The 25,704-nt window shown below is 42.4% G+C and overlaps 1 protein-coding gene and 1 long non-coding RNA gene across 2 annotated transcripts in view; one reads left to right on the top strand and one right to left on the bottom strand.

Annotated features, from left to right (window-relative positions):
- Positions 1–11,116: 11,116 nt before the first annotated feature.
- On the top strand, positions 11,117–14,510 carry LOC110491330 (pepsin A). The gene is made up of 9 exons (XM_036946110.2): positions 11,117–11,223; positions 11,715–11,865; positions 12,324–12,441; positions 12,679–12,797; positions 12,898–13,094; positions 13,337–13,453; positions 13,604–13,745; positions 13,964–14,062; positions 14,189–14,510. The coding sequence occupies exons 1-9, from the start codon at positions 11,168–11,170 to the stop codon at positions 14,324–14,326; spliced, it is 1,137 nt and encodes a 378-aa protein (XP_036802005.1). The 5' UTR covers positions 11,117–11,167; the 3' UTR covers positions 14,327–14,510.
- A 965-nt stretch (positions 14,511–15,475) lies between these two features.
- Positions 15,476–25,704, bottom strand: part of LOC149976541 (uncharacterized) — a 56,833-nt gene continuing 46,604 nt past the window's right edge. The window contains exon 3 of the long non-coding RNA XR_016487119.1: positions 15,476–15,612. This is a non-coding gene — a long non-coding RNA (uncharacterized LOC149976541). The remainder of the gene's footprint in view (positions 15,613–25,704) is intronic.

Raw genomic sequence — 25,704 nt, 5'->3', positions numbered from 1 at the left:
CAGCCAGTCCTTTGACAATGACAAGGCACATTGGATTATGGATGTTAATACTCTCAAGGACACGGTCGTCGTAAAATATTAAAAAAAGGCCGCTTAGCCCAGCTCTCTGCTAAGTACCACTCTCCTGAGAGTGGTAATGATTTAAATATACACTAGATCAGTGGTTCCCCAACTCTTTATAGTCCCCTACCCCTTCAAACATTCAACCTCCAGCTGCGTACCTCCTCCAGCACCAGGGTCAGCTACATATGGACAATACCAAAATAAATGATCTCATGACTCTGCCTCCTCACAGCAGAATCAGCAGAGCTGGGAATATTGTATCCCCCATATATATAACATTCTATTAGTTGCAAGAATTTTGTATTGTAATTTAAATTGAAGAATTTGAAGTTCTGCATCCGGCGTTGTTTTGCGTATCAATTCATAAACCATGTGCCATGGAATGGGTACATCGAAAATCTCTTCCCAACTATTTTGCAATTTATATGGCACAGCTGTCAGTTTTTGGTCCTTAAATGAAATTGGTATATGTTTTTATTTATCACACTTTTCTTTAACCATTTATGTTCTTTAATACAGGGCCGACATACAAGTTCCTTACTTTTTTCCCCTTCTACTTGCCTCTTCCATTTTTGCGGTAATGCTGCAATAATTTGTTGTAATTTTGGGTAGAGCGGACATTTCCATATGTCTCTGTTAGCTGTATGTGTGAGATAACTCCACCAGTCCTATTTATGATATCATTCACAAAAATTATATATTTAAAAAAAACTTCTTAAAAAAATACAGTTTTTTTTAATCAATTAGTATATTTGAATTTAACCACAATATTTGTTGTATTATTTGTTCTGTCTTTTCAGGTGGATTAAACTGAAATTGCAACCAACTTTCTAAGGCTTGTTTAAAAAATAAAGATATTTTGGAGATAATTTCCTTTAAAAACAATCGAAAGTGGGCCGGTGTAATCTGAATAAAGGGAAAAAGGCCCTTCTTGAATATAGGATGAGACATTTGTACCAATTTACTAGAGAACCAGTTCCAAATAAAATTGAATATTTTTATGTTCATATAATTTAATAAGCAGGTCACTAGAAGCAAATAGGTAAACTGTGATATGACTAAAGAGTTAATCAGGGTGATTTTTCCACAAATAGACAGATATTTTCCTTTCCATGGTAGCAAGATCTTATCTATTTTTGCTAACTTTCTATAAACATTTATTGGAGTGAGATAATTTCTTTCTTTTGGGATTTGTATACCAAGTATGATCCAATACGTAATATAGTATCATAATTTGGTTTTAATCCAGAGAGAATAGCAAAAGTATTTAGGTCCTCTATGAGGCCGTGGAGAGACTCTAATTGTGGTTTTAAAAGAAAACATGAATCATCAGCGTACAATGACACCTTAGTTTTTAAGCCACAGATTTCTAATCCCTTAATATTATTGTTTGATCTAATCTTAACAGCTAACATTTCGATGGCAATAATAAAAAGATATGCCGATTGTGGACAACCTTGTTTTACTCCTCTAGAGAGTTTAAAACTTTCTGAGATGTAGCCATTATTTACTATTTTACACATAGTGTTACTATACATAACTTTAACCCATTTTAAAAAGAATCCCCAAAATTGAAATATTCTAGGCATTTATATATAAACTCCAGTCGTACTTTATCAAAAGCCTTTTCAAAATCAGCTATGAAAACCTGGCCTGGTGTCCCCGATATTTCATAGTTTTCTATTGTTTCCAGTACTTGTTTTATATTATCTCCAATGTATCGTCCAGGTAAAAAACCTGTCTGATTAGGATGAATAATATCTGACAATACTTGTTAATTCTATGCGCAAAGCATTTTGCTAGGATTTTTGCATCACAACACTGAAGTGTAAGAGGTCTCCAATTTTTTAAATGGACTGGATCTTTATATATACCACTTGGGTCCTGTTTCAGTAATGATGATATCAGACCTTCTTGTTGTGTGTCTGATAATCTATCATTTATATAGGAGTGGTTAAAACATGCTAATAATGGTCCTTTGAGTATATACAAAAAGTTTTGAATACTTCCACTAGTATGCCATCCAGCCCTGGAGGTTTCCCATCCTTAAAAGCCCCAATTGCATTAAGCAGTTCCTCGTCTGTAATTTGGCCTTCACATGAGTCTTTCTGTACAGATGTTAATTTTACATTATTATTAGGAAAAAAATCCATACAATTAGTTTCATTTAGTGGAGACGGAGGAGGCTGAAACAAAAACATGTTCTTAAAGTACTTTACTTCCACTTTCAAAAAATAATAATTGTGGAAAATCATGAATGACTCCATCCTTTGTAGCAAGTTTTAATACATTTTCTTTGGTAGCATTTCTATATTGAAGATTGAAAAATACTTTGGTGCATTTTTCCCCATATTCCATCCAGTTCGCTTTATTTTTCTAATATATTACACTGGATCTTTCTGGAATAAGTTCCTACATTTCTTTTTGTTTTTCCTCTAACTTATTCTGTGCCTCTATGGTACCGTTTTTATTGCTATCTAACTGTATTGTTAGTCCTTCAATTTCCTTTGTTAATATGGACTCTTTTGATCTAAATTGCTTTTGTTTTATTGATGAGTACTGAATTTCATAAAGGCACATTTAAAAGTGTTTCAGACAATAAAGGGATCTGCTGTACCTATGTTATGTCTGAAAAAGTCTGTTATAAATTATTCTGCCCGAGATCTAAACAATTTATCATCTAGTAGGCTTTGATTAAATGTCCAATATCCTCGCCCATGTGGAAATTCTTTAAGAGTAATATATATGCCAATTATGTGATGATCCGACCGCATTCTGTCCCCTATCAACACTTTTGAAACTTTTGGTGCCAGAGAGAATGGCATAAGAAAGTAGTCAAGACGACTAGCTTGATTAAGCCTATATTTCTCACTAGGTCAGGGTATTTAAGTCTCCATATATCCAATAATTCCAGCAGGGTAGCCTAGTGGTTAGAGCGTTGGACTAGTTACTGGAAGGTTGCAAGATCAAACCCCCGAGCTGACAAGGTACAAATCTGTTCTACCCCTGAACAGGCAATTAACCCACTGTTCCTAGGCTCTTATTGAAAATAAGAATTTGTTCTTAACTGACTTGCCTGGTTAAATAAAGGCTAAAAAAAATCCAATATATCCATGACATTCATGATTTCCTTAAGTGCCTGAGGGTGATAGTTTGTAGTGTGATTTCCTTTCCGGTCCATAGGTGTTAAAATCTCCCACCATAATAATAGAGTCCAGTGTTGCTTGTAGAGTTGATAAATTCTTATATATATTTTCAAAGAGGCTTGGATCATCATTGTTCGGACCATATAGGTTAATAAGCCATATCTGTTTATTGTCCAATAATATATTTAAAATAATCCATCTACCTTGACAATCTGTTTGGACAATTTGCACAGTTGGATCAAAATTACTGTTAATTAAAACCATGACCCCTTTTGAATTTCTTTGCCCATGGGAGAAATATATTTCGCCCCCCAATTCTTTTTCCACAAAACTTAATCTAAAATTTCCTGTAAACAATAGATATTTTATTCCTCTTTTATCCAGGTAAATACTGATTATCTTTTCTTATTATCTGCTAGGCCATTACAATTGTAACTGGCTATACTTATTTCACCACCTACCATAATGAGACACAACTTTCAATTCTGTTTATCAAAATATATGTTTGTAAACGCACCATTAAAAAGTAACATGATGATTGAGTGTCTATATAGTGTAGCTGTACCATTATATTTGCATTGCTACTAAGCAATCCTCCAATTGGTCCCCACCATTCCACCCACTAAAAGCCCTCCTCATCCCGAGCTGGGCCGTCATCCCCATGCCACCTCCGACCCCCCACATTCCATAGCCCTGAACAGACTGGGATCCATCCTTCGAAAAGAGCAAACGGTGCCATTTACCCAATTGAAGTAGATCAACTGCCAAATGCATTTCCATCGCCCTCACCTCGATTTGTATTATATTTAGCTGTGGATCATCCTCTATTGTCCCTAGCACCTTTTACTCCTTCGCAACAGTTGTGGGATGCACACATACACCCACACACACTCAAGCCTTCCCCCCCACACAACCATAAACTCACATTTTCAACAGTTGCACCATCCCAGAGCCCAACTCAAGAAAGGTCTTGATTTACAAATGCACTTACTGTTGCAGCTGCATGAGAAGGCCTGCAAGACCACGCAAAAAAATGGGCAGAAATGGAGAGATTTTATGAACCATTGTCACGTCCTAGATGATGGAGGTCAAATGTACACCTTTTCCCTGAAACACCCAAAATACGGTTCCCATATTGACCATATTCCCAAGCATCTCCATGCATTCAGACTTTTGATTTTGTGCCACCAGGGTCACAATAATATACACCCTCTCTGAATGTCCGAGTGTGACCCCCTCCCCATCAGTTACTGCAGCTAGTGTTGCCAGCACTGCCACCGCCTCGGTGGGGACACCCCACCGGAATCAATGTTGTTTTTTGCCATCATTTTAAGCCTGCCACACACACACTATACAATACATTTAAACATAAGAATGAGTGTGAGTTGACAAAGAGCTCCTATAGGACCAGGGCACAAATAATAACGTAATAATCAATAATTTTGCTCTTTATTTAACCATCTTACATATACAATTGTGAATAACTCACCACAGGTTAATGAAAAGCGTGTGCTTGAAAGGATGCACATAACTCTATTGTATTTAGTTTTCATGCTAGTGAGGGCCGAGAATCCACTCTCACATAGGTACGTGGTTGCAAAGGGCATCAGTGTCTTAAAAGCGCGATTTGCCAAGGCAGGAAACTCTGAGCGCAGCCCAATCCAGTAATCTGGCAGTGGCTTCTGGTTAAATTAAATCAGAATTTCACAGAACCGCTTGTTGCAATTCCGATGAGGCTTCCTTGTTCAGATATCGGTAAGTGGACTGGAGGCAGGGCATGAAAGGCATAACAAATCCAGTTGTTTGTGTCATCCGTTTCGGGAAAGTACCTATGTAATTGCACACCCAGCTCACTCAGGTGCTTCGCTATATCACATTTGACATGATGGAAAGACCTGTGTGTTGTCCTTGTTAATGCAGACAGAGAAGAGCTCCAACTTCTTAATCATAGCCTCAATGTTGTTCCGCACATTGAATATAATTGCGGAGAGTCCCTGTAATCCTAGATTCAGATCATTCAGGTGAGAAAAAACATCACCCAGATAGGCCAGTCGTGTGAGAAACTTGTCATCATGCAAGCGGTCAGACAAGTGAAAATAATGCCTACTGGAACACAATGAAGGCAGAAGATTGAGGCTTTAGGTAGTACTGTTTCAAATAGGTAACACAACAATACCTATTTGTGTGTGTGCGTCCTGGGTCGTAGTAAGTGCAGCATGCAGTGGTGTGGGACCCTCAGTCAGACCTCCTGTTCTACACCCCCAGCCCATAACGTCTTCCCGCAGCCATGCTTTGGCGTCATCCCTGGGTCCTTCCCATCTGCCTCTAGATGACGAAAGCCCTGAGGAAGCTACGCCTCACCCCCCCCCCCCCCCGTCAACTCCCTCCCCTCAACTCCCTCCCCTCATCCCTGTCTGACCTGCCTCCAGACCCCAGCTACAGCCACAGTCACAACCTGCAAGCCAAGGTCCTAACCCTGTCTGACGTGTGTGTGACAACACCTAAAACAACTCTGTTGTCTCCCATGGTGTTTCAGAGGAGGACCTGCTGAGGTCTATAGCAGCAGACACAGGAGTGTCCAACAGTCCCTCAACATCAGACAGTAGCTGCTACTCCCCCGGGAACACTTCTCTGTCCCACACGTAAGACCTGCCTGACCACTACACTCCAGACCTAAGCTCTAGACATACAGTATCTGGCCCTGACTATATGCTCCCAACATATTTCCTGCAATGAACATATGCTGTACCGTTTATATTTCTGGTTTTATTCTTGACATTGATCATCTAACTCTCTTCCTCTCCTCATTCTTGTAAACCCCATTACCCCTCTCTCCTGCCCTCCCTCCATCAATCAAGCCCTCCCTCCCTTGCATTTGCAGTTCCTCCTCAGAGTCTGCCTTTCTCCAACCTCACCCAAACCCACCCAGAGACACCTAACTCTCTGAGGCAACAAAGCCCACCCACAGGAGCTCTGGCCTGGGCGTGGGCACCAGGCCTTCCAGGTGTCCTGGAGCCAGCCAGTTTCCTAGACATCGAGGCATACACTCAGGGAGCTCTCACTCGGCTGATACAGCTCAGAGGCCCCCCCAGGCTTCTGCATACGTACAGTAGCAGTCTGGACACACCTACTCAATCAAGGGTTTTTCTTTATTTTTACTATTTTTTACATTGTAGAATAATAGTGAAGACATTAAAATTCTGAAATTAGACATATGAAATCATGTAGTAACCAAAAAAGTGTTCAACAAATAGTAGCCACCCATTGCCTTGATGACAGCTTTGCACCCTCTTGGCATTCTCTCAACCAGCTTCACCTGGAATGCTTTTCCAACAGTCTTGAAGGAATTCCAACATATGCTGAGCACTTGTTGGCTGCTTTTCCTTCCCTCTGCAGTCGAACTCATCCCAAACCATCTCAAATGGGTTGAGGCCGGGTGATTGTGGGGGCCAGGTCATCTGATGCAGCACTCCATCACTCTCCTTCTTGGTCAAATAGCCCTTACACAGCCTAGAGGTGTGTTGGATCATTGTTCTGTTGAAAAACAAATTATAGACCCACTAAGTGCAGATGATTGTCCCAGACCAGATGGGATGGCGTGTCGCTGGAGAATGCTGTGGTAGCCATGCTGGTTAAGTGTGCCTTGAATTCTAAATAAATCACTGACAGTGTCACCATTAAAGCACCCCCACAGAATCACACCTCCTCCTCCATGCTTCACGGTGGGAACCACACACGCAGAGATCATCCATTCGCCTACTCTGCGTCTCAGAAAGACACGATGGTTGGAACCAAAAATCTCAAATTTGGACTAATCAGACCAACGGAATGATTTCCACTAGTCTAATGTCCATTGCACGTGTTACTTGGCCCAATCAAGCCTCTTTTTCTTATTGGTGTCCTTTAGTAGTGGTTTCTTTGCAGCAATTCGACCATGAAGGCCTGATTCATGCAGTCTCCTCTGAAGAGTTGATGTTGAGAGGTGTCTGTGACTTGAACTCTTTGAAGCATTTATTTGGGCTCCAACCTGAGGTGCAGTTAACTCTAATTAACTTATCCTCTGCAGCAGAGGTAACTCTGGGTCTTCCATTCCTGTGACGGTCCTCATGAGAGCCAGTTTCATCAAGGCACTTGATGGTTTTGCGATTGCACTTGAAGAAACTTCAAATGTTCTTGACATTTTCCAGATTGACTGACCTTCATGTCTTTCAGTAATGATGGACTGTCATTTCTCTTTGCTTATTTGAGCTGTGCTTGCCATAATATGGACTTAGTCTTTTACCAAATAGGGCTATCTTCTGTATACCACCCCTACCTTGTACTACAACTGATTGGCTGAAACCCATTAAGAAGGAAAGAAATTCCACAAATTAACTCTTTACAAGGCACACGTGTTATTTGAAATGCATTCCAGGTGACCTCATGAAGCTGGTTGAGAGAATGCCAAGAGTTTGCAAAGCTGATTTGTTTAAGACTTATAGTGTAACACTTATAACACTTAACACAAACTATAGTTTTGGCAAGTCGGTTAGGACATCTACTTTGTGCATGACACAAGTAGTTTTTCCAAAAATTCTTTACAGACAGATTATTTCACTTATAATTCACTGTATCACAATTCCAGTGGGTCAGAAGTTTACATACACAAAGTTGACTGTTCTTTTAAACAGCTTGGAAAATTCCATAAAAGGATGTCATGGCTTTAGAAGTTTCTGATAGGCTAATTTACATAATTTGAGTCAATTGGAGGTGTTCCTGTGGATGTATTTCAAGGCCCACCTTCAAACTCAGTGCCTCTTTGTTTGACATCATGGGAAAATCAAAATAAATCAGCCAAGAACTCAGAAAATAACTTAACCTCCACAAGTCTGGTTCATCCTTGGGAGCAATTTCCAAACGCCTGAAGGTACCACGCTCATCTGTACAAACAATAATACGCAAGTATAAACACCGCAGGACCACGCAGACGTCATGCCGCTCAGGAAGGAGACACGTTCTACCTCCTAGAGAGGAACGTACTTTAATGTAAAAAGTACAAGTCAATCCCAGAACAACAGCAAAGGACCTTGTGAAGATGCTGGAGGAAACAGGTACAAAAGTATCTATATCCACAGTAAAACGAGTCCTATATCAACAAAACCTGAAAGGCAGCTCAGCAAGGAAGGAGCCACTGCTCCAAAACCGCCATAAAAAAGCCAGACTACAGTTGGCAACTACATGGGGACAAAGATCGTACTTTTTGGAGAAATGTCGTCTGGAAACAAAAATATAACTGTTTGGCCATAATGACCATTGTTATGTTTGGAGGAAAAAGGGGGAGGCTTGCAAGCCGATGACACCATCCCAACCGTGAAGCACGGGGGTAGCAGCATCATGTTGTGAGGGTACTTTGGTGCAGGAGGGACTGGTGCACTTCACAAAGTAGATGGCATCACGGAGGAAAAAACATTATGTGGATACGTTGAAGCAACATCTCAAGACATCAGTCAGGAAGTTGAAGCCTGGTCGCAAATGGGTCTTCCAAATGGACAATGACCCCAAGCATTCTTCCAAAGTTGTGGCAAAAAGGACAACAAAGTCAAGGTATTATAGTGGCCTTCACAAAGCCCTGACCTCAATCCTATGGGAAATATGTGGGAAGAACTGAAAAAGCTTTTGCAAGCTCGGAGGCCAACAAACCTGACTCAGTTACTCTGTCAGGAGGAATGGGCCAAAATTCACCCAACTTATTGTGGGAAGCTTGTGGAAGGCTACCTGAAACGTTTGACCCAAGTTAAACAATTTAACCTCTATTGACTCCCCATCCTGGGTCCGGGAGCGTAATCATCGTCTGACACTAATTAGCATAACACAACGAACATAAATATTCCTAGAAAATATTCCTATTCATGAAAATCACAAGTGAAATATATTGAGACACAGTTTAGCCTTTTGTTAATCACCCTGTCATCTCAGATTTTCAAAATATGCTTTACAGCCAAAGCTAGACAAGCATTTGTGTAAGTTTATCTATAGCCTAGCATAGCATTAAGTCCAGCTAGAAGCAGGTAACTGAAATCAGAAAAGCAATCAAATTAAATAGTTTACCTTTGATGAGCTTCGGATGTTTTCACTCACGAGACTCCCAGTTAGATAGCCAATGTTCCTTTTTTCCCAAAATATTATTTTTGTAGGCGAAATAGCTCCGTTTGTTCTTCACATTTGGCTGAGAAATCGACCGGAAATTGCAGTCACAAACAAAAAAAAATATTCAAAATTTGCTCCATAATATCGACAGAAACATGGCAAACGTTGTTTATAATCAATCCCCAAGGTGTTTTTCAAATATCTATTCGATAATATATCCACCGGGACAATTGGTTTTTCAGTAGGACCGATTGGAATAATGGCTACCTCTGTATTTTACGCGAGAATCACTCTGAGAGCCATCAGGTGACCACTTGCGCAATGGAGCCGCTTACGGGTATTCTTCAACATAAATGCGTTAAACTACGTCACAATGCTGTAGACACCTTGGGGAATACGGATAAAAAGTAATCTGGTTGATAGCCCATTCACTGCTCAATAGGGACGCATTGGAACACAGAGCTTTCAAAAGATGAGTCACTTCCGGATTGGATTTTTCTCAGGCTTTCGCCTGCAATATCAGTTCTGTTATACTCACAGACAATATTTTTACAGTTTTGGAAACTTTAGAGGGTTTTCTATCCTAAGCTGTCAATTATATGCATATTCTAGCATCTTGTCCTGACAAAATATCCCGTTTACTACGGGAACGTTATTTTTCCAAAAATGAAAATACTGCCCCCTAGTCACAAAAGGTTTTAAAGGCAATGCTATCAAATACACTCAATTAGTATGTAAACTTCTGACCCACTGGGAATGTGATGAAAGAAATAAAAGCTGAAATAAAAAATTCTCTCTACTATTATTCTGACATTTCACATTCTTAAAATAAAGTGGTTATCCTAACTGACCTAAGACAGGGAATTTTTACTAGGATGAAATGTCGGGAATTGTGAAAAACTGAGTTTAATGTATTTGGCTAAGGTGTATGTAAACTTCTGACTTCAACTGTACGTATTCTGGGGGTTGGGGTTGTTTACATTTTACTTCTTGTGTATCTATTGAATAATAAAATATTTAAATAGGATTGTTTTTTAAATCTGAAAGGACATATATATTTATCTTGATGATCAATGAAGACATATGGCCACTTGGCCCAGAAGTAACGTTGTGGTTTGTGTTGAATGTCCATTATGTTTTCTATTTGAAACATATAGTGACATTCATCTTTAAATAATCACCAAGATATTTGTTAACATTGTGAATGTTCTCGTGAATGTGCCATGTTAGTTAATGAAATAATCCCTGGCTGATAGGTATCGTGTCCTAACAGAGATACAGTAGCCTTAATAAGGCTGCCTAATCCAAAAGTAAACCGTGTGAGGGAAAAGTGTGCTGATAGGAGGGTATTTGGAAGTGGGGACCTTTACTTTATATCACTGAGTCTACACAAGTCATCTCATATCCTAGAGAGAAGTCTGGCAGGTTAGCCATTATATGATTAGAACTGGCACTTTTCAACAGTATACACACATTACTGTAATGTAGCCGTTGGAACCAACATACTGTACAGGTTATCGTCAGATTGACATTGTCTCGAGGTCGTCCATTATTTCACCATTACTTATCATGGCAGGTGGATACTCTCTTATCGTAGCGATAAAGGAACGCAGAGTTAGAACTGTGGACCGTCTGTATATAAGACAACACACACACGTCTCAGATCACTCATCCACAGGCATCTACAGGTGAGTCTGGTCTCTACCTTGCCTTGTTTGCGCTGAGCAAAATAATTGCGATACATTGCGTTTGATGGGTTGATTGACAAATTGCTTCTTTGCACAGGTGAACAAGTTCCACAGGTGACTGCTGAGGAGACCAGACATCACATCATGAAGTGGGCTATCGTTCTGTGTGCCGTGGTGGCACTCTCCGAATGCATCATCCAGTACGTTAATCATGCTATACCCCTGCTCTACTCCTGTTATACTCCTGCTATACCACTGTTATACTCCCGCTGTACTCCTGCTATACTCCTGTTATACTCCTGTTATACTCCTGCTATACCGCTGTACTCCTGCTGTACTCCTGCTATACTCCTGCTATACTCCTGCTATACTTCTGCTATTCTCCCGCTATACTCCTGCTATTCTCCTGCTATTCTCCTGCTATACTCCTGCTATTCTCCTGCTATTCTCCTGCTATACTCATGCTATTCTCCTGCTATACTCATGTTATATTACTGCTATTCTCCTATATTTACATTGCGCAACAGATCAGAAGGCAGTGAAAGGTTTAATACCCCGAAATGAGTGAATGATTTGAATAGTCACACACAGTTGTTTAGCCTATGTTGCCATAACGTTTATTACAATGGTTTGACCAGAAACCTGCTGGAACTGAGCTGCTTGCCCAACCAGACTTTGTCCTCCTCCACAGGGTGCCGCTGATCAAGGGGAAGAGTGCCAGGGAGAGCCTGGAGGAGCAGGGTCTGTGGAATGAGTACAGAGGGAAGTTCCCTTTCAACCCCACCAGGTTTGACGACCAGAGCCTATATGTCTCCAGCGAGCAGATGACCAACGACGCTGATGTAAGCATGAGAATGGATAGCACTTAACACGTTCCACTATGTAAGGCAGCAGAGAAGGCTGAAGCACGTCTTTTGGCCTCTTCTTCCTAAATTAATTATTGATCCACCAGGGAAACTTAAGTTTGAAATCAACAATTCGATTACTGATGACCTATAGGTATTCTGGTGTAATTCAGCTAATTCTTATAATATCATAGGGTAGGGGGAGGTATTCATTAATACAAATGATTATTTCATTATTTGATCTTGTCTAGTAGGTGTACTTTGTAGGGGGAGGTATTTATTAATACAAATCATTATTTCATTATTTGATCTTCTCTAGTTGGTGTACTTTGTAGGGGGAGGTATTTATTAATACTAATAATTAGTTCATTATTTGATCTTCTCTAGTTGGTGTACTTTGTAGGGGGAGGTATTTATCAATACTAATAATTATTTCATTATTTGATCTTCTCTAGTTGGCATACTTTGGAGTGATCTCCATTGGAACTCCACCTCAGTCCTTCACTGTCATCTTTGACACTGGATCATCCAACCTGTGGATTCCTTCCGTCTACTGCAGCAGCGCAGCTTGCGGTTTGTAACACACACACGCCTAAACACACACACACGCACACACACACACACACACACACACACACACACACACACACACACACACACACACACACACACACACACACACACACACACACACACACACACACACACACACACGCCCAAACACACACACACACACGCACAAACACACACACGCACAAACACACACACACACAAACACTCCCAGGCTAATCGTGTCTCCCCTCCTTCCAGCCAACCACAACAGGTTCAACCCCGGTTTGTCCTCTACCTTCAAGAATGCTGGGAAGAGCCTGTCCATCCAATACGGTACTGGCAGTATGACTGGCTTCGAGGGCTTCGACACCGTTGTGGTAAGGAACAGAATTCATCACAACAACATGAGGACTGGAAACATTGTGTAGCTTTCAGTACTATCTCAAATATTATCCTCCTCTTCCTGGTCCTCTGTAGGTGGGTGGGATCCCTGTGAAGAACCAGATCTTTGGTCTGAGTCAATCGGAGGCTCCCTTCATGGCTCATATGAAGGCTGATGGTATCCTGGGTCTGGCTTACCCCCGCCTGGCTGCCTCTCAGGCCACACCAGTCTTTGACAACATGATGACCCAGCATCTCGTCAACCAGGACATGTTCTCTGTCTACCTGACTCGGTGAGTGGTCAGAGTGGAGGTCAACCAGGGCTATTTCTGAAATGGAACCCTATTGCCTGTATAGTGCACTACTGTTGACCAGAGCTACATGGCTCCCACAAACCATTATGGCTTGCCAGACATGGAAATATGAACTGATGCAACTTCTCTCTCTCTCTCTTTCTCTCTCTCTCTCCCCCCTCTCTCTCCCCCCATACTCCCCCTCTCTCTCCCTCTCACTCTCTGTTGTCGTCCATCTCCAGTAACTCTGCGGTAGGTAGCATGGTGACCTTCGGAGGCGTTGACACCAACCACTACTACGGCCAGATCGCATGGATCCCCCTGTCCTCTGAGATGTACTGGCAGATCACAGTCGACAGGTACTGTTGCAGTTACAGTACGTTTTATAGGGTTATAAATGGTTATTAATGGGTTATATAATCCTATGAAACTGGTAGATTAAGTGGTTAAGTACAGATCTCAAGCAGCCATCTCTTCCTGATCTGTGTATATCTGTGTGTCCATTGCAGTGTGACTGTGAACGGCCAGATTGTGGCCTGTAACGGCGGCTGCCAGGCTATTGTGGACACCGGCACCTCTAATATTGTGGGACCTCAGGCCGACATCTCCAGCATGGCCCGTGCTGTGGGAGCCTACTCCGCCAACGGTGACGTAAGTCATGTGATATTGTTTTGGTGATATGTCACAAAGAACCAGGTATAACGTTTTGTTAATGATGTGTTCCCATCACCACTACTGACATAACTCAACAAGAACCAGAAAAGAACTCACACAGTCTACCTCACAAAGCAAATGCTGTTGAATTCATTGTCTTTCTCTCCTCTCATACCTCTCTCTCCTCCCTCTATTTGTCTCTCTCTCTTTTTCAGAATGTGGTGAACTGTAACAACATCAACAACATGCCATCGATGGTCTTCCACATCCACGGACAGGCCTTCACTCTCCCAGCCTCCACCTACGTCCGCCAGGTGTGTGTGTGTGTGTGTTTGTGTGTGTGTGTGTGTGTGTGTGTCTGTGGTATATCTTACGTAGCTATGAAGTGATCGTAACATTGTTTTGACAAGTTCTCTCTCTCTCTCTCTGCCACCCGTCAGTCCACCTACTATGGCTGCCGTACCGGTCTCTCGTCTAGTAGCTCCGACCTGTGGATTCTGGGTGACATCTTCATCCGACAGTACTATTCCATCTTCAGCAGAGCCCAGAACATGGTGGGTCTGGCCCTGGCTAGATAATCCAACACAGATCAACAATGGATCCCGTAATGCCATATGAACAACCAAATGAGGGTGTCTCTCCAGTGCAATCGTATCTATTCTAAAGCTAATTTGAGTAGTTTGTGATAGGAAGAGATACTGCTCTATGTCTAGAATTGTTATTAGTTCATTCAAAATATTAATAAGGTTTTGGCATGATAAAGTGGTCTGATGGTCTTTTTTGGTTCATTCGTGCTATGATTATGAATAAAGCACGCACTGCATAATCAATCTGAAAACATAAAAAACTATGTTTATGTATCTATTCACTTTCTTTCCTGTAGTGCCACCATGTGGCCAATCATGTGACTACTCTATGGCCCCAAACTCTGTGCCAAAACTGGCAGAGTTGGTTGGAGAGTTGGACTTGCTGTGTCAAGCAAAAGTAAGCAACCACTTCACTGAGCCAGCCAGTCCTTTGACAATGACAAGGCACATTGGATTATGGATGTTAATACCCTCAAGGACACGGTCGTCATATTTTTTTTTTAAATGCCGCTTTGCCCAGCTCTCTGCCAAGTACCACTCTCCTGAGAGTAATGATTTAAATATATACTAGATCAGTGGTTCCCCAACTCTTTATTGTCCCGTACCCCTTCAAACATTCAACCTCCAGCTGCGTACCTCCTCCAGCACCAGGGTCAGAGCACTCTCAATGTTGTTTTTACCATCATTTTAAGCCTGCCGCACACACACTATACAATCAAATCACATCACATGTATTTATATTGCCCTTTGTACATCTGCTGATATCTCAAAGTGCTGTACAGAAACCCAGCCTAAAACCTCAAACAGCAAGCAATGCAGGTGTTGAAGTACGTTTGCTAGGAAAAACTCCCTAGAAAGGCCAAAACCTAGGAAGAAACCTAGAGAGGAACCAGGCTATGAGGGGTGGCCAGTCATCTTCTGGCTGTGCTGGGTAGAGATTATAACAGAAAATGGCCAAGATGTTCAAATGTTCATAAATGACCAGCATGGTCAAATAATATTAATCACAGTGGTTGTCGAGGGTGCAGCAAGTCAGCACCTAAGGACTAAATGTCAGTCATTAAAATATAATTAAAAGTATCTCTACCACTCCTGCTGTCTCTAGATAGTTGAAAACAGCAGGTCTGGGACAGGTAGCACGTCCGGTGAACAGGTCAGGATTCCATATCCGCAGGCAGAACAGTTGAAACTGGAGCAGCAGCACGGCCAGGTGGACTGGGGACAGCAAGGAGTCATCATGCCAGGTAGTCCTGAGGCATGGTCCGAGGGCTCAGGTCCTCCGAGAGAAAGAGAGAAAGAGAGAATTAGAGAGAGCATACTTAAATTCACACAGGACACCGGAAAAGACAGGAGAAGTACTCCAGATATAACAAACTGACCCTAGGGTGGGGAGGGGGGGGGGGGGGGAACCATACAGGAAGATCACATCAGTGACTCAACCTATTCAAGTGACGCACCCCTTCTAGGGACGGCATGAAAGAGCACCAGTAAGCTAGTGACTCAGCCCCTGTAATAGGGTTAGAGGCAGAGAATCCCAGTGGAAAGAGGGGAGCCGGCCAGGCAGAGACAGCAAGGGCGGTTCATTGCTCCAGAGCCTTTCCGTTCACCTTCACACTCCTGGGCTACACTCAATCATATTACCCACTGAAGAGATGAGTCTCCAATAAAGACTTAAAGGATGAGACAGATTTTGCGTCTCTCACATGGGTAGGCAGACCATTCCATAAAAATGGAGCTCTATAGGAGAAAGCCCTGCCTCCAGCTGTTTGCTTAGAAATTCTAGGGACAATTAAGAGGCCTGCGTCTTGTGACCGTAGCGTACGTGTAGGTATGTACGGCAGGACCAAATCAGAGAGATAGGTAGGAACAAGCCCATTTAATGCTTTGTAAGTTAGCAGTGTAACCTTGAAATCAGCTCTTGCCTTAACAGGAAGCCAGTGTAGGAGGCTAGCACTGGAGTAATATGATATTTTTTTTGGTTCTAGTCACGATTCTATCAGCCGTATTTAGCACCAACTGAAGTCTATTTAGTGCTTTATCCAGGTAGCCGGAAAGTAGAGCATTGCAGTAATCTAACCTAGAAGTAACAAAAGCTTGGATACATTTTTCTGCATCATTTTTGGACAGAAAGTTTCTGATTTTTGCAATGTTACGTAGAACATTTGAAAAAAGCTGTCCTTGAAACAGTCTTGAAATGTTCGTCAAAAGAGAGATCAGGGTCCAGAGTAACGCCGAGGTCCTTCACAGTTTTATTTGAGACGACTGTTTAACCATTAAGATTAATTGTCAGATTCAACAGAAGATCTAGTTGTTTCTTGGGACCTAGAACAAGCATCTCTGTTTTGTCCGAGTTCAAAAGTAGAAAGTTTGTAGCCATCCACTTCCTTATGTCTGAAACACAGGCTTCTAGCAAGGGCAATTTTGGGGCTTCACCATGTTTCATTGAAATGTACAGCTGTGTTTCGTCCGCATAGCAGTGAAAGTTAACATTACGTTTTCGAATGACATCCCTAAGAGGTAAAATATATAGTGAAAACAATAGTGGTCCTAAAACGGAACCTTGACGATCACCAAAATGTACAGTTGATTTGTCAGAGGACAAACCATTCACAGAGACAAACTGATATCTTTCCGACCGATAAGATCTAAATCAGGCCAGAACTTGTCCGTGTAGACCAATTTGGGTTTCCAATCTCTCCAAAAGAATGTGGTGATCGATGATATCAAAAGCAGCACTAAGGTCTAGGAGCACGAGGACAGATGCAGAGCCTCGGTCTGATGCTATTAAAAGGTTATTTACCACCTTCACAAGTGCAGTCTCAGAGCTATGATGGGTCTAAAACTAGACTGAAGCATTTCGTATACATTGTTTGTCTTCAGGAAGTCAGTGAGTTGCTGCGCAACAGCTTTTTCTAAAATTTTTGAGAGGAATGGAAGATTCGATATAGGCCGATAGTTTTTTATATTTTCTGGGTCAAGGTTTGGCTTTATCAAGAGAGGCTTTACTGCCACTTTTAATGAGTTTGGTACACATCCGGTGGATAGAGAGCCGTTTATTATGTTCAACATAGGAGGGCCAAGCACAGGAAGCAGCTCTTTCGGTAGTTTAGTTGGAATAGGGTCAAGTATGCAGCTTGAATGTTTAGAGGCCATGATTATTTTCATCATTGTGTCAAGAGATATAGTACTAAAACACTTGAGTGTCTCTCTTGATCCTAGGTCCTGGCAGAGTTGTGCAGACTCAGGACAACTGAGCTTTGAAGGAATACGCAGATTTAAAGAGGGGTACGTCATTTGCTTTCTAATAATCATGATCTTTTCCTCAAAGAAGTTCATTATCTTCTTGACGCTACCCCTCCCTTAAGCGGGATAATTGTCATCAGCAACCGCTGAATAGCATGGCGCTACAGTCAAATAATATTACTAAAAAATATTCATATTCATGAATTCACAAGTGCAATATTGCAAAACACAGCTTAGACTTTTGTTAATCCACCTGTCGTCTCAGATTTTGAAATTCTGCTTTACAGCGAAAGCAATCCAAGCGTTTGTGTAAGGTTATCGATAGCATACCAAAACATTATGTACACTGAGCATTATTAAGTAGCTAGGTCACGAAAATCAGAAAAGCAATCAAAAAAATTGTTTACCTTTGATGATCTTCGGATGTTTTCACTCACGAGACTCCCAGTTACACAACAAATGTTCCTTTTGTTCCATAAAGATTATTTTTATTTTCAAATACCTCCGTTTGTTTGTCGTGTTATGTTCAGAAATCCACAGGAAAGAGCGGTCACGACAACGCAGATGAAAATTCCTAATAATATCCATAATGTCCCCAGAAACATGTCAAACGCTTTTTATAATCAATCCTCAAGTTGTTTTTAAAACCTCTTGGTGCTAGGGGGCAGTATTTTCATTTTTGGAAAAATAACGTTCCCGTAGTAAACGGGATATTTTGTCAGGACAAGATCCTAGAATATGCATATAATTAACAGCTTTCGATAGAAAACACTCTAACGTTTCCAAAACTGTAACGATATTGTCTGAGTATAACAGAACTGATGTTGCAGGTGAAAGCCTGAAAAAAATCCAATCCGGAAGTGCCCCAGGTTTTGAAAGAGCTGCGTTCCAATGACTCCCTATTTGGCTATGAATGTACATATTCCCCAAGGTGTCTTTCTATGTATTCCCCAAGGTGTCTACAGCATTGTGACATAGTTTTACGCATTTCTATTGAAGAATAGCCGTAGGCGGGCACATTGCGTAAGTGGTCACATGGTGGCTCCGAGAGAGATTCTCGCGTAAAGTACAGAGGTAGCCATTACTCCAATCGGTCCTAGAGAAAAACGAATTGTCCCGACGGATATATTATCGAATAGATATTAGAAAAACACCTTGAGGATGGATTCTAAACAACGTTTGCCATGTTTCTGTCGATATTATGGAGCTAATTTGAAATATTTTTCGGCGTTGTGGTGACCTCAATTTCCGGGCAATTTCTCAGCCAAACGTGAAGAATAAACGGAGCTGTTTCGCCTACAAAAATAATATTTGGGGAAAAAATGAACTTTGGCTATCTACCTGGGAGTTTGGCTATCTACCGGGTTTGGGAGTCACTAGAGGTTAACAAATATATTCGATAATATATCAACCGTGGGTGTAGGTTTTTCAAGATAAAAGCATGAAACTATGTCTAAAGACTGTTGCCACCTTAGGGAAGCCATAGAAAAAGGAATCCCTTGATATCCCTTTAAATGGAGGATAGGCATGCATAGGAACAGAGAGGTTTCAAAATAAGAGGCACTTCCTGATTGGATTTTCCTCAGGTTTTCGCCTGCAATATCAGTTCTGTTATACTCACAGACAATATTTTAACAGTTTTGGAAACTTTAGAGTGTTTTCTATCCTAATCTGACAATTATTTGCATATTTTAGTTTCTGGGGCTGAGAAATTGGCAGTTTCAAATGGGTACGTTTTTTAGCCAAAAACGAAAATACTGCCCCCTACACGCAAAAGGTTAATTTATTACTGCTGAAGTGAAAGCCATCCTCAATTGGGGAATGCTGCTTTTTAATTAGCTTTGCGACAGTATCAAAAATAAATTTAGGATTGTTATTATTTTCCTCAATTAAGTTGTAAAAATAGGATGTTGAGCAGCAGTAGGGGCTCTTCGATACTGCACGGTACAGTCTTTCCCAGCTAGTCGGAAGACTTCCAGTTTGGTGTGGCGCCATTTCCGTTCAAATTTTCTGGAAGCTTGCTTCAGAGCTTGGGTATTTTCTGTATACCAGGGAGCTAGTTTCTTATGAGAAATGTTCTTAGTTTTTAGGGGTGCAACTGCATCTAGGGTATTGCACAAGGTTCAATTGAGTTCCACAGTTAGGTGGTTAACTGATTTTTGTCCTCTGACGTCCTTGGGTAGGCCGAGGGAGTCTGGAAGGGCATCAAGGAATCTTTGTGTTGTCTGTGAATTTATAGCACGACTTTTGATGCTCCTTGGTTGGGGTCTGAGCAGATAATTTGTTGCAATTGCAAACGTAAATAAATGGTGGTCCGATAGTCCAGGATTATGAGGAAAAACATTAAGATCCACAACATTTATTCTACGGGACAAAACTCGGTCCAGAGTGTGACTGTGGCAGTGAGTAGGTCCAGAGACATGTTGGACAAAACCCACTGAGTAGATGATGGCTCCGAAAGCCTTTTGGAGTGGGTCTGTGGACTTTTCCATGTGAATATTAAAGTCACCAAAAATGTGAATATTATCTGCTATGACTACAAGGTCTGATAGGAATTCAGGGAACTCAATGAGGAACGCTGTATATGGCCCAGGAGGCCTGTAAACAGTGGCTATAAAATAAATATTGAGTAGGCTGCATAGATTTCATGACTAGAAGCTCAAAAGACGAAAACGTAATTTGTTTTTTGTAAATTGAAATTTGCTATCGTAAATGTTAGCGACACCTCCGCCTTTGCGGGATGCACGGGGGATTTGGTCACTAGTGTAACCAGGAGGTGAGGCCTCATTTAACACAGTAAATTCATCAGGCTTAAGCCATGTTTAAGTCAGGCCAATCACATCAAGATTATGATCAGTGATTAGTTAATTGACTATAATTGCCTTTGAAGTAAGGGATCTAACATTAAGTAACCCTATTTTGAGATGTGAGGTATCACTATCCCTTTCAATAATGACAGGAATGGAGGAGGTCTTAATCCTAGTGAGATTACTTTGGCGAACACTGCCATGTTTAGTTTTGCCCAACCCAGGTCGAGGCACAGACACGGTCTGGCAAACAGCCTGCTGCCTGGCCTGCACCCTATTTCATTGTGGAGCTAGAGGAGTTAGAGCCCTGTCTATGTTGGTAGATAAGATGAGAGCACCCCTCCAGCTAGGATGGAGTCCGTCCTCAGCAGGCCAGGCTTGGTCCTGTTTGTAGGTGAGTCCCAGAAAGAGGGCCAATTATCTACAAATTCTATCTTTTGGGAGGGGCAGAAATCAGCTTTCAACCAGCGATTGAGTTGTGAGACTCTGCTGTAGAGCTCATCACTCCCCCTAACTGGGAGGGGGCCAGAGACAATTACTCGATGCCGACACATCTTTCTAGCTGATTTACACACTGAAGCTATGTTGCACTTGGTGACCTCTGACTGTTTCATCCTAACATCTTTGGTGCCGACGTGGATAACAATATCTCTATACTCTCTACACTGGCCAGTTTTAGCTTTAGCCAGCACCATCTTCAGATTAGCCTTAACGTCGGTAGCCCTGCCCCCTAGTAAACAGTGAATGATCGCTGGATGATTCGTTTTAAGTCTAATACTGTGGGTGATGGAGTCGCTAATGACTAGGGTGTTCAATTTGTCAGAGCCAATAGGAAGCCTCGGCGTCTCAGACCCCGTAACGGGAGGAGTAGAGACAAAAGAAGACTCGGCCTCTGACTCCGACTCGCTGCTTAATGGGGAAAACAGGTTGAAAGTTTCTGTCGGCTGAATGAGCAACACGGTTGAGCGTTCCTACATCATTTCCCTCCAGAAACCGTGAGAAAGCTGTCCGGCTGCGGGGACCGTGCAAGGGAATTTATACTAACGTTACCATCTGTACTTACTGGTGGCACAGACGCTGTTTCATCCTTTCCTACACTGAAATTACCCTAGCCTAACGATTGCGTCTGAAGCTGGGCTTGCGGCACAGCTATCCTCGCCATAAGGCGATCGTTCTCCTGTATATTATGAGTACAGCGACTGCAATTAGAAGGCATCATGTTAGTGTTACTACTTAGCTTCGGCTGTTGGAGGTCCTGACGAACCACGTCCAGATAAAGCGCCCGGAGTGAAAAAGTTGAATGAAAAAAAGGGAAAAAAAGGGGGAAAATGCTCAAATATAATTATTAAAAAGTAAAAACCGTAAAGTTGTCAGGTAGCAAAGTAAGGTTGGCAACAAAACGCACAGCAACACGTAAACAAGTCTGCAAGTTGTGACCGGAAATGGTGTCAGCAATAGATGACAGATCAGGTGTTGTGCAGTCAAGGTAGGAAGAAAACAGAGAATACAATACATTTATTAAACATAAGAATGAGTGTGAGTTTGTCGTTACAACCCGGCTCGTGGGAAGTGACAAAGAGCTCTTATAGGACCAGAGCACAAATAATAATATAATAATCAATCATTTTGCTCTTTATTTAACCATCTTACATATACAATTGTGAATAACTCACCACAGGTTAATGAGAAGCGTGTGCGTGAAAGGATGTACATAACTCTGCAATGTTGGGTTGTATTGGAGAGAGTCTCAGTCTTAAATAATTTTCCACACACAGTCTGTGCCTGTATTTAGTTTTCATGCTAGTGTGGGCCGAGAATCCACTCTCACAAAGGTACGTGGTTGCAAAGGGCATCAGTGTCTTTAAAGCGCGATTTGCCAAGGCAGGAAACTCTAAGTGCAGCCCAATCCAGTAATCTGGCAGTGGTTTCTGGTTAAATTAAGTAAACATTTCACAGAACCGCTTGTTGCAATTTCGATGAGGCTTCCTTGTTCAGATATCAGTAAGTGCACTTACAGATATGTGTAAGGTAGTGTGAGGGGTTGTGTGAGGGGTAGTGTGAGGGGTTGTGTGAGGGGGTGTGTAAGGTAGTGTGAGGGGGTGTGTAGGGTATTGTGAGGGGGTGTGTGAGGGGATGTGTGAGGGGGTTTGTAAGGTAGTGTGAAGGGGTGTGTGAGGGGTTGTGTAAGGTAGTGTGAGGGGTTGTGTGAGGGGGTGTGTAAGGTAGTGTGAGGGGGAGTGTGAGGGGATGTGTGAGGGGGTGTGTAGGGTATTGTGAGGGGGTGTGTGAGGGGATGTGTGAGGGGGTGTGTAAGGTAGTGTGAGGGGATGTGTGAGGGGATGTGTGAGGGGGTGTGTGAGGGGGTGTGTAGGGTAGTGTGAGGGGGTGTGTGAGGGGATGTGTGAGGGGATGTGTGAGGGTTGTATAAGGTATCGTGAGGGAATGTGTGAGGGGGTGTGTAAGGTATCGTGAGGGGATGTGTGAGGGGGTGTGTAAGGTATTGTGAGGGGGTGTGTGAGGGGGTGTGTAAGGTAGTGTGAGGGGATGTGTGAGGGGATGTGTATATGTATGTGTTTCTAATATGGTCATACATTTGGCAAGAAGTTAGGAAGTGCAGCTCAGTGTGCAAATAGCCTGTCTCCTCTTGAGAGCCAGGTCTGCCTTCGGGGACTATGCTCACTGAGTCTTTACCTGTAACGGGCGTCGTCGGTGGAAGAAGGTGAGGACCAAGGTGCAGCGTGGTAAGTGTTCATGATTTTTAATATAATCAAAACTGAACACTAAACAAAATAACAACTAGGAAGCACAAACAAACAAAACAGTCCTGTCTAGTGATGACACACGAAACAGAAAATAAACACCCACGAAACACAGGTGGAAAAAGGCTACCTAAGTATGATTCTCAATCAGAGACAACCAACGATACCTGCCTCTGATTGAGAACCATACCAGGCCAAACTCAAAAACCAACATAGACACACAAACATAGACTGCCCAACCCAACTCACGCCCTGACCGTACTAAAACAAATACAAAACAAAGGAAATAAGGTCAGAATGTGACAGTACCTAGTCAAACATTTCTCTCCCTCTCCTTCTCTCTCCTTTTCCCTTCTCTGTCTGTAATGAATTTGAAGTTCCTGATGTTACTCTGGTGTGTGTGTGTGTGTGTGTGTGTGTGTGTGTGTGTGTGTGTGTGTGTGTGTGTGTGTGTGTGTGCGCGTGCGCGTGCCTGTGTGTGTCAGCCCGTTGTTACCTCTCCCTGTTCCCTGTCCAGGCAAAGCGGTGGTCAGAATTGATTAATAGTGTCTCGACAGCCCAGAGGGGAGCACACAATTAAAACCACACTCATTGAGATCATTATATTCCCCAAGATTTATTATGTAATTATACGGTAAGGATTTACGCTAAGAAGGTAATTCACCACGGACGCTATGTGTCTTTTATACAGCTGCCAGTACAGTCATTATCACAAAGAGAATAGACTGCACAGATAATGAACAATAGAGTGGGCCTGAATTGTCCCATTTCGTACTTAATTTAACTACTGTAACACAGAGATAATTTATATAAACTGGTTCTAGATTAGCCTTGGAGCAGTGGAGGGCGCAAATGTTTCTATACTGGCTTTTTAACCCATGTTTGATAACCGAAACGTTGGTTTCAGCTTTAATACATTTATCATACTGACAATTATATGAAGACATTGTTCTCGAAACACCCCCTTCTCTCATGTGAGGACACGTGTGGGAATGAGAAGGGGGAGGGGGCGTTCTGTGGGTGGACGGGGTCAGTGGTCACTATTTCCTCACCCGCATTCCATTTCCCCCGTAACATGGCAGAGACTCGCTGTTGAGCCTTTTACATTCAGTTTTGGTCCACTGGCTTCAAACAGCTGTAACAACAATATTTTGGATTACTGAAAATATATTTCACAGTGATTTTTGGCACGCCCTGATCTGTTTCACCTGTCTTTGTGATTGTCTCCACCCACCTCCAGGTGTCACCTGTTTTCCTATTGGGTACTTATTCCTGTGTTTCCTGTTTGTCTGTTGCCAGTCTGTCTTGTTTCGTCAAGTCAACCAGGGTGTTTTTCCGTGCTCCTGCTTTTTCATTTTCTCTGATTTTGCTAGTTCTCCCAGTTTTGACCCTTGCCTGCCTTGACCCTGAACCCGTCCACCTGACCCTTCTGCCTGCCCTGACCTTGAGCCTGCCTGCCACCCTGTAACTCCTGGACTCTGACCTTGTTATGATCTTTGGCCAGTCCACGACCATTCTCTTGCCTGCCCCTTGGATTATAATACATATCAGAGACTTCAACCCTCTGCCTCCCGTGTCTGCAACTGGGTCTCACCCTGTGCCCTTATAGATTTAGATGGTACAATGATTCCCTACACTATTCAATGTTTGTTTTCTCACATAAACTGAAATTGAGGGAACAGTGTAGAATTTTTTAGATTTCCACTCCATAACACAGCCACAAAAACAGAACAGCTTTCCCATTTTGACAACAGATGCCGGCCCGGCGGGAGAGAGCAACAGGCAAATATCACAGCCAATCACAACACTGGAGGAATAAGTAACGCTGTGAAACACTATCATTCCATTATTACCTGCAGATATATTATAAACATTTTCTGAAATTACAACGCAACAATTCGACAAAAAATCCTATGTGTAAGCACATTTAAACCTGTCTCCTCCATCCTTAATTTGTCAATGACTTCATTCATTAGCTGTCCCCTGGAGCAGACAGCCTTCTACTGGGGCTTTGGTGACTGGCCTGCTCCCTACCAACTACCAACACTTTCAAACTGATGGAGGGAGGGATAGAGGGAAGGAGAGAGGGGGACCCACCAACCAGAGGAACTTCAAAGCTTTGTAATCACCAAGCTGCCACTGTACTGCCACTTCACTGAGTCACTGAGCTACTGTGGAGAGTAATGATACAGAGCTCCCCCTTCCCATTCTCTCTCCAGGTCTGATGTTATCAGGCTCTGCACATGTTGGTGCTGTGCTGGATGACAAGACTCTGCTGGAGAAAGCATTGCAGGCTGCCCGCTTCCTAAAGGAACACCTGTGAGACGAGAGAACAACACATAATCCTTCGCTCCTGTTACCGAGGAGACAAGATGAAGGTGGAGTAGGGGTAAGATGGGGTGGAGCAGGGGTAAGATGGGGGTGGAGCAGGGGTAAGATGGGGTGGAGCAGGTATAAGATGGGGTGGAAAAGGGGTAAGATGGGGTGGAGCAGGTATAAGATGGGGTGGAACAGGGGTAAGATGGGGTGGAGCAGGTATAAGATGGGGTGGAACAGGGGT

The sequence above is a fragment of the Oncorhynchus mykiss genome, chromosome 16 (assembly GCF_057628025.1).
Source record: "Oncorhynchus mykiss isolate SJ-2025 chromosome 16, ASM5762802v1, whole genome shotgun sequence".
NCBI lineage: Eukaryota > Metazoa > Chordata > Actinopteri > Salmoniformes > Salmonidae > Oncorhynchus > Oncorhynchus mykiss.
This window is presented reverse-complemented; position numbering and strand designations above follow the sequence as displayed.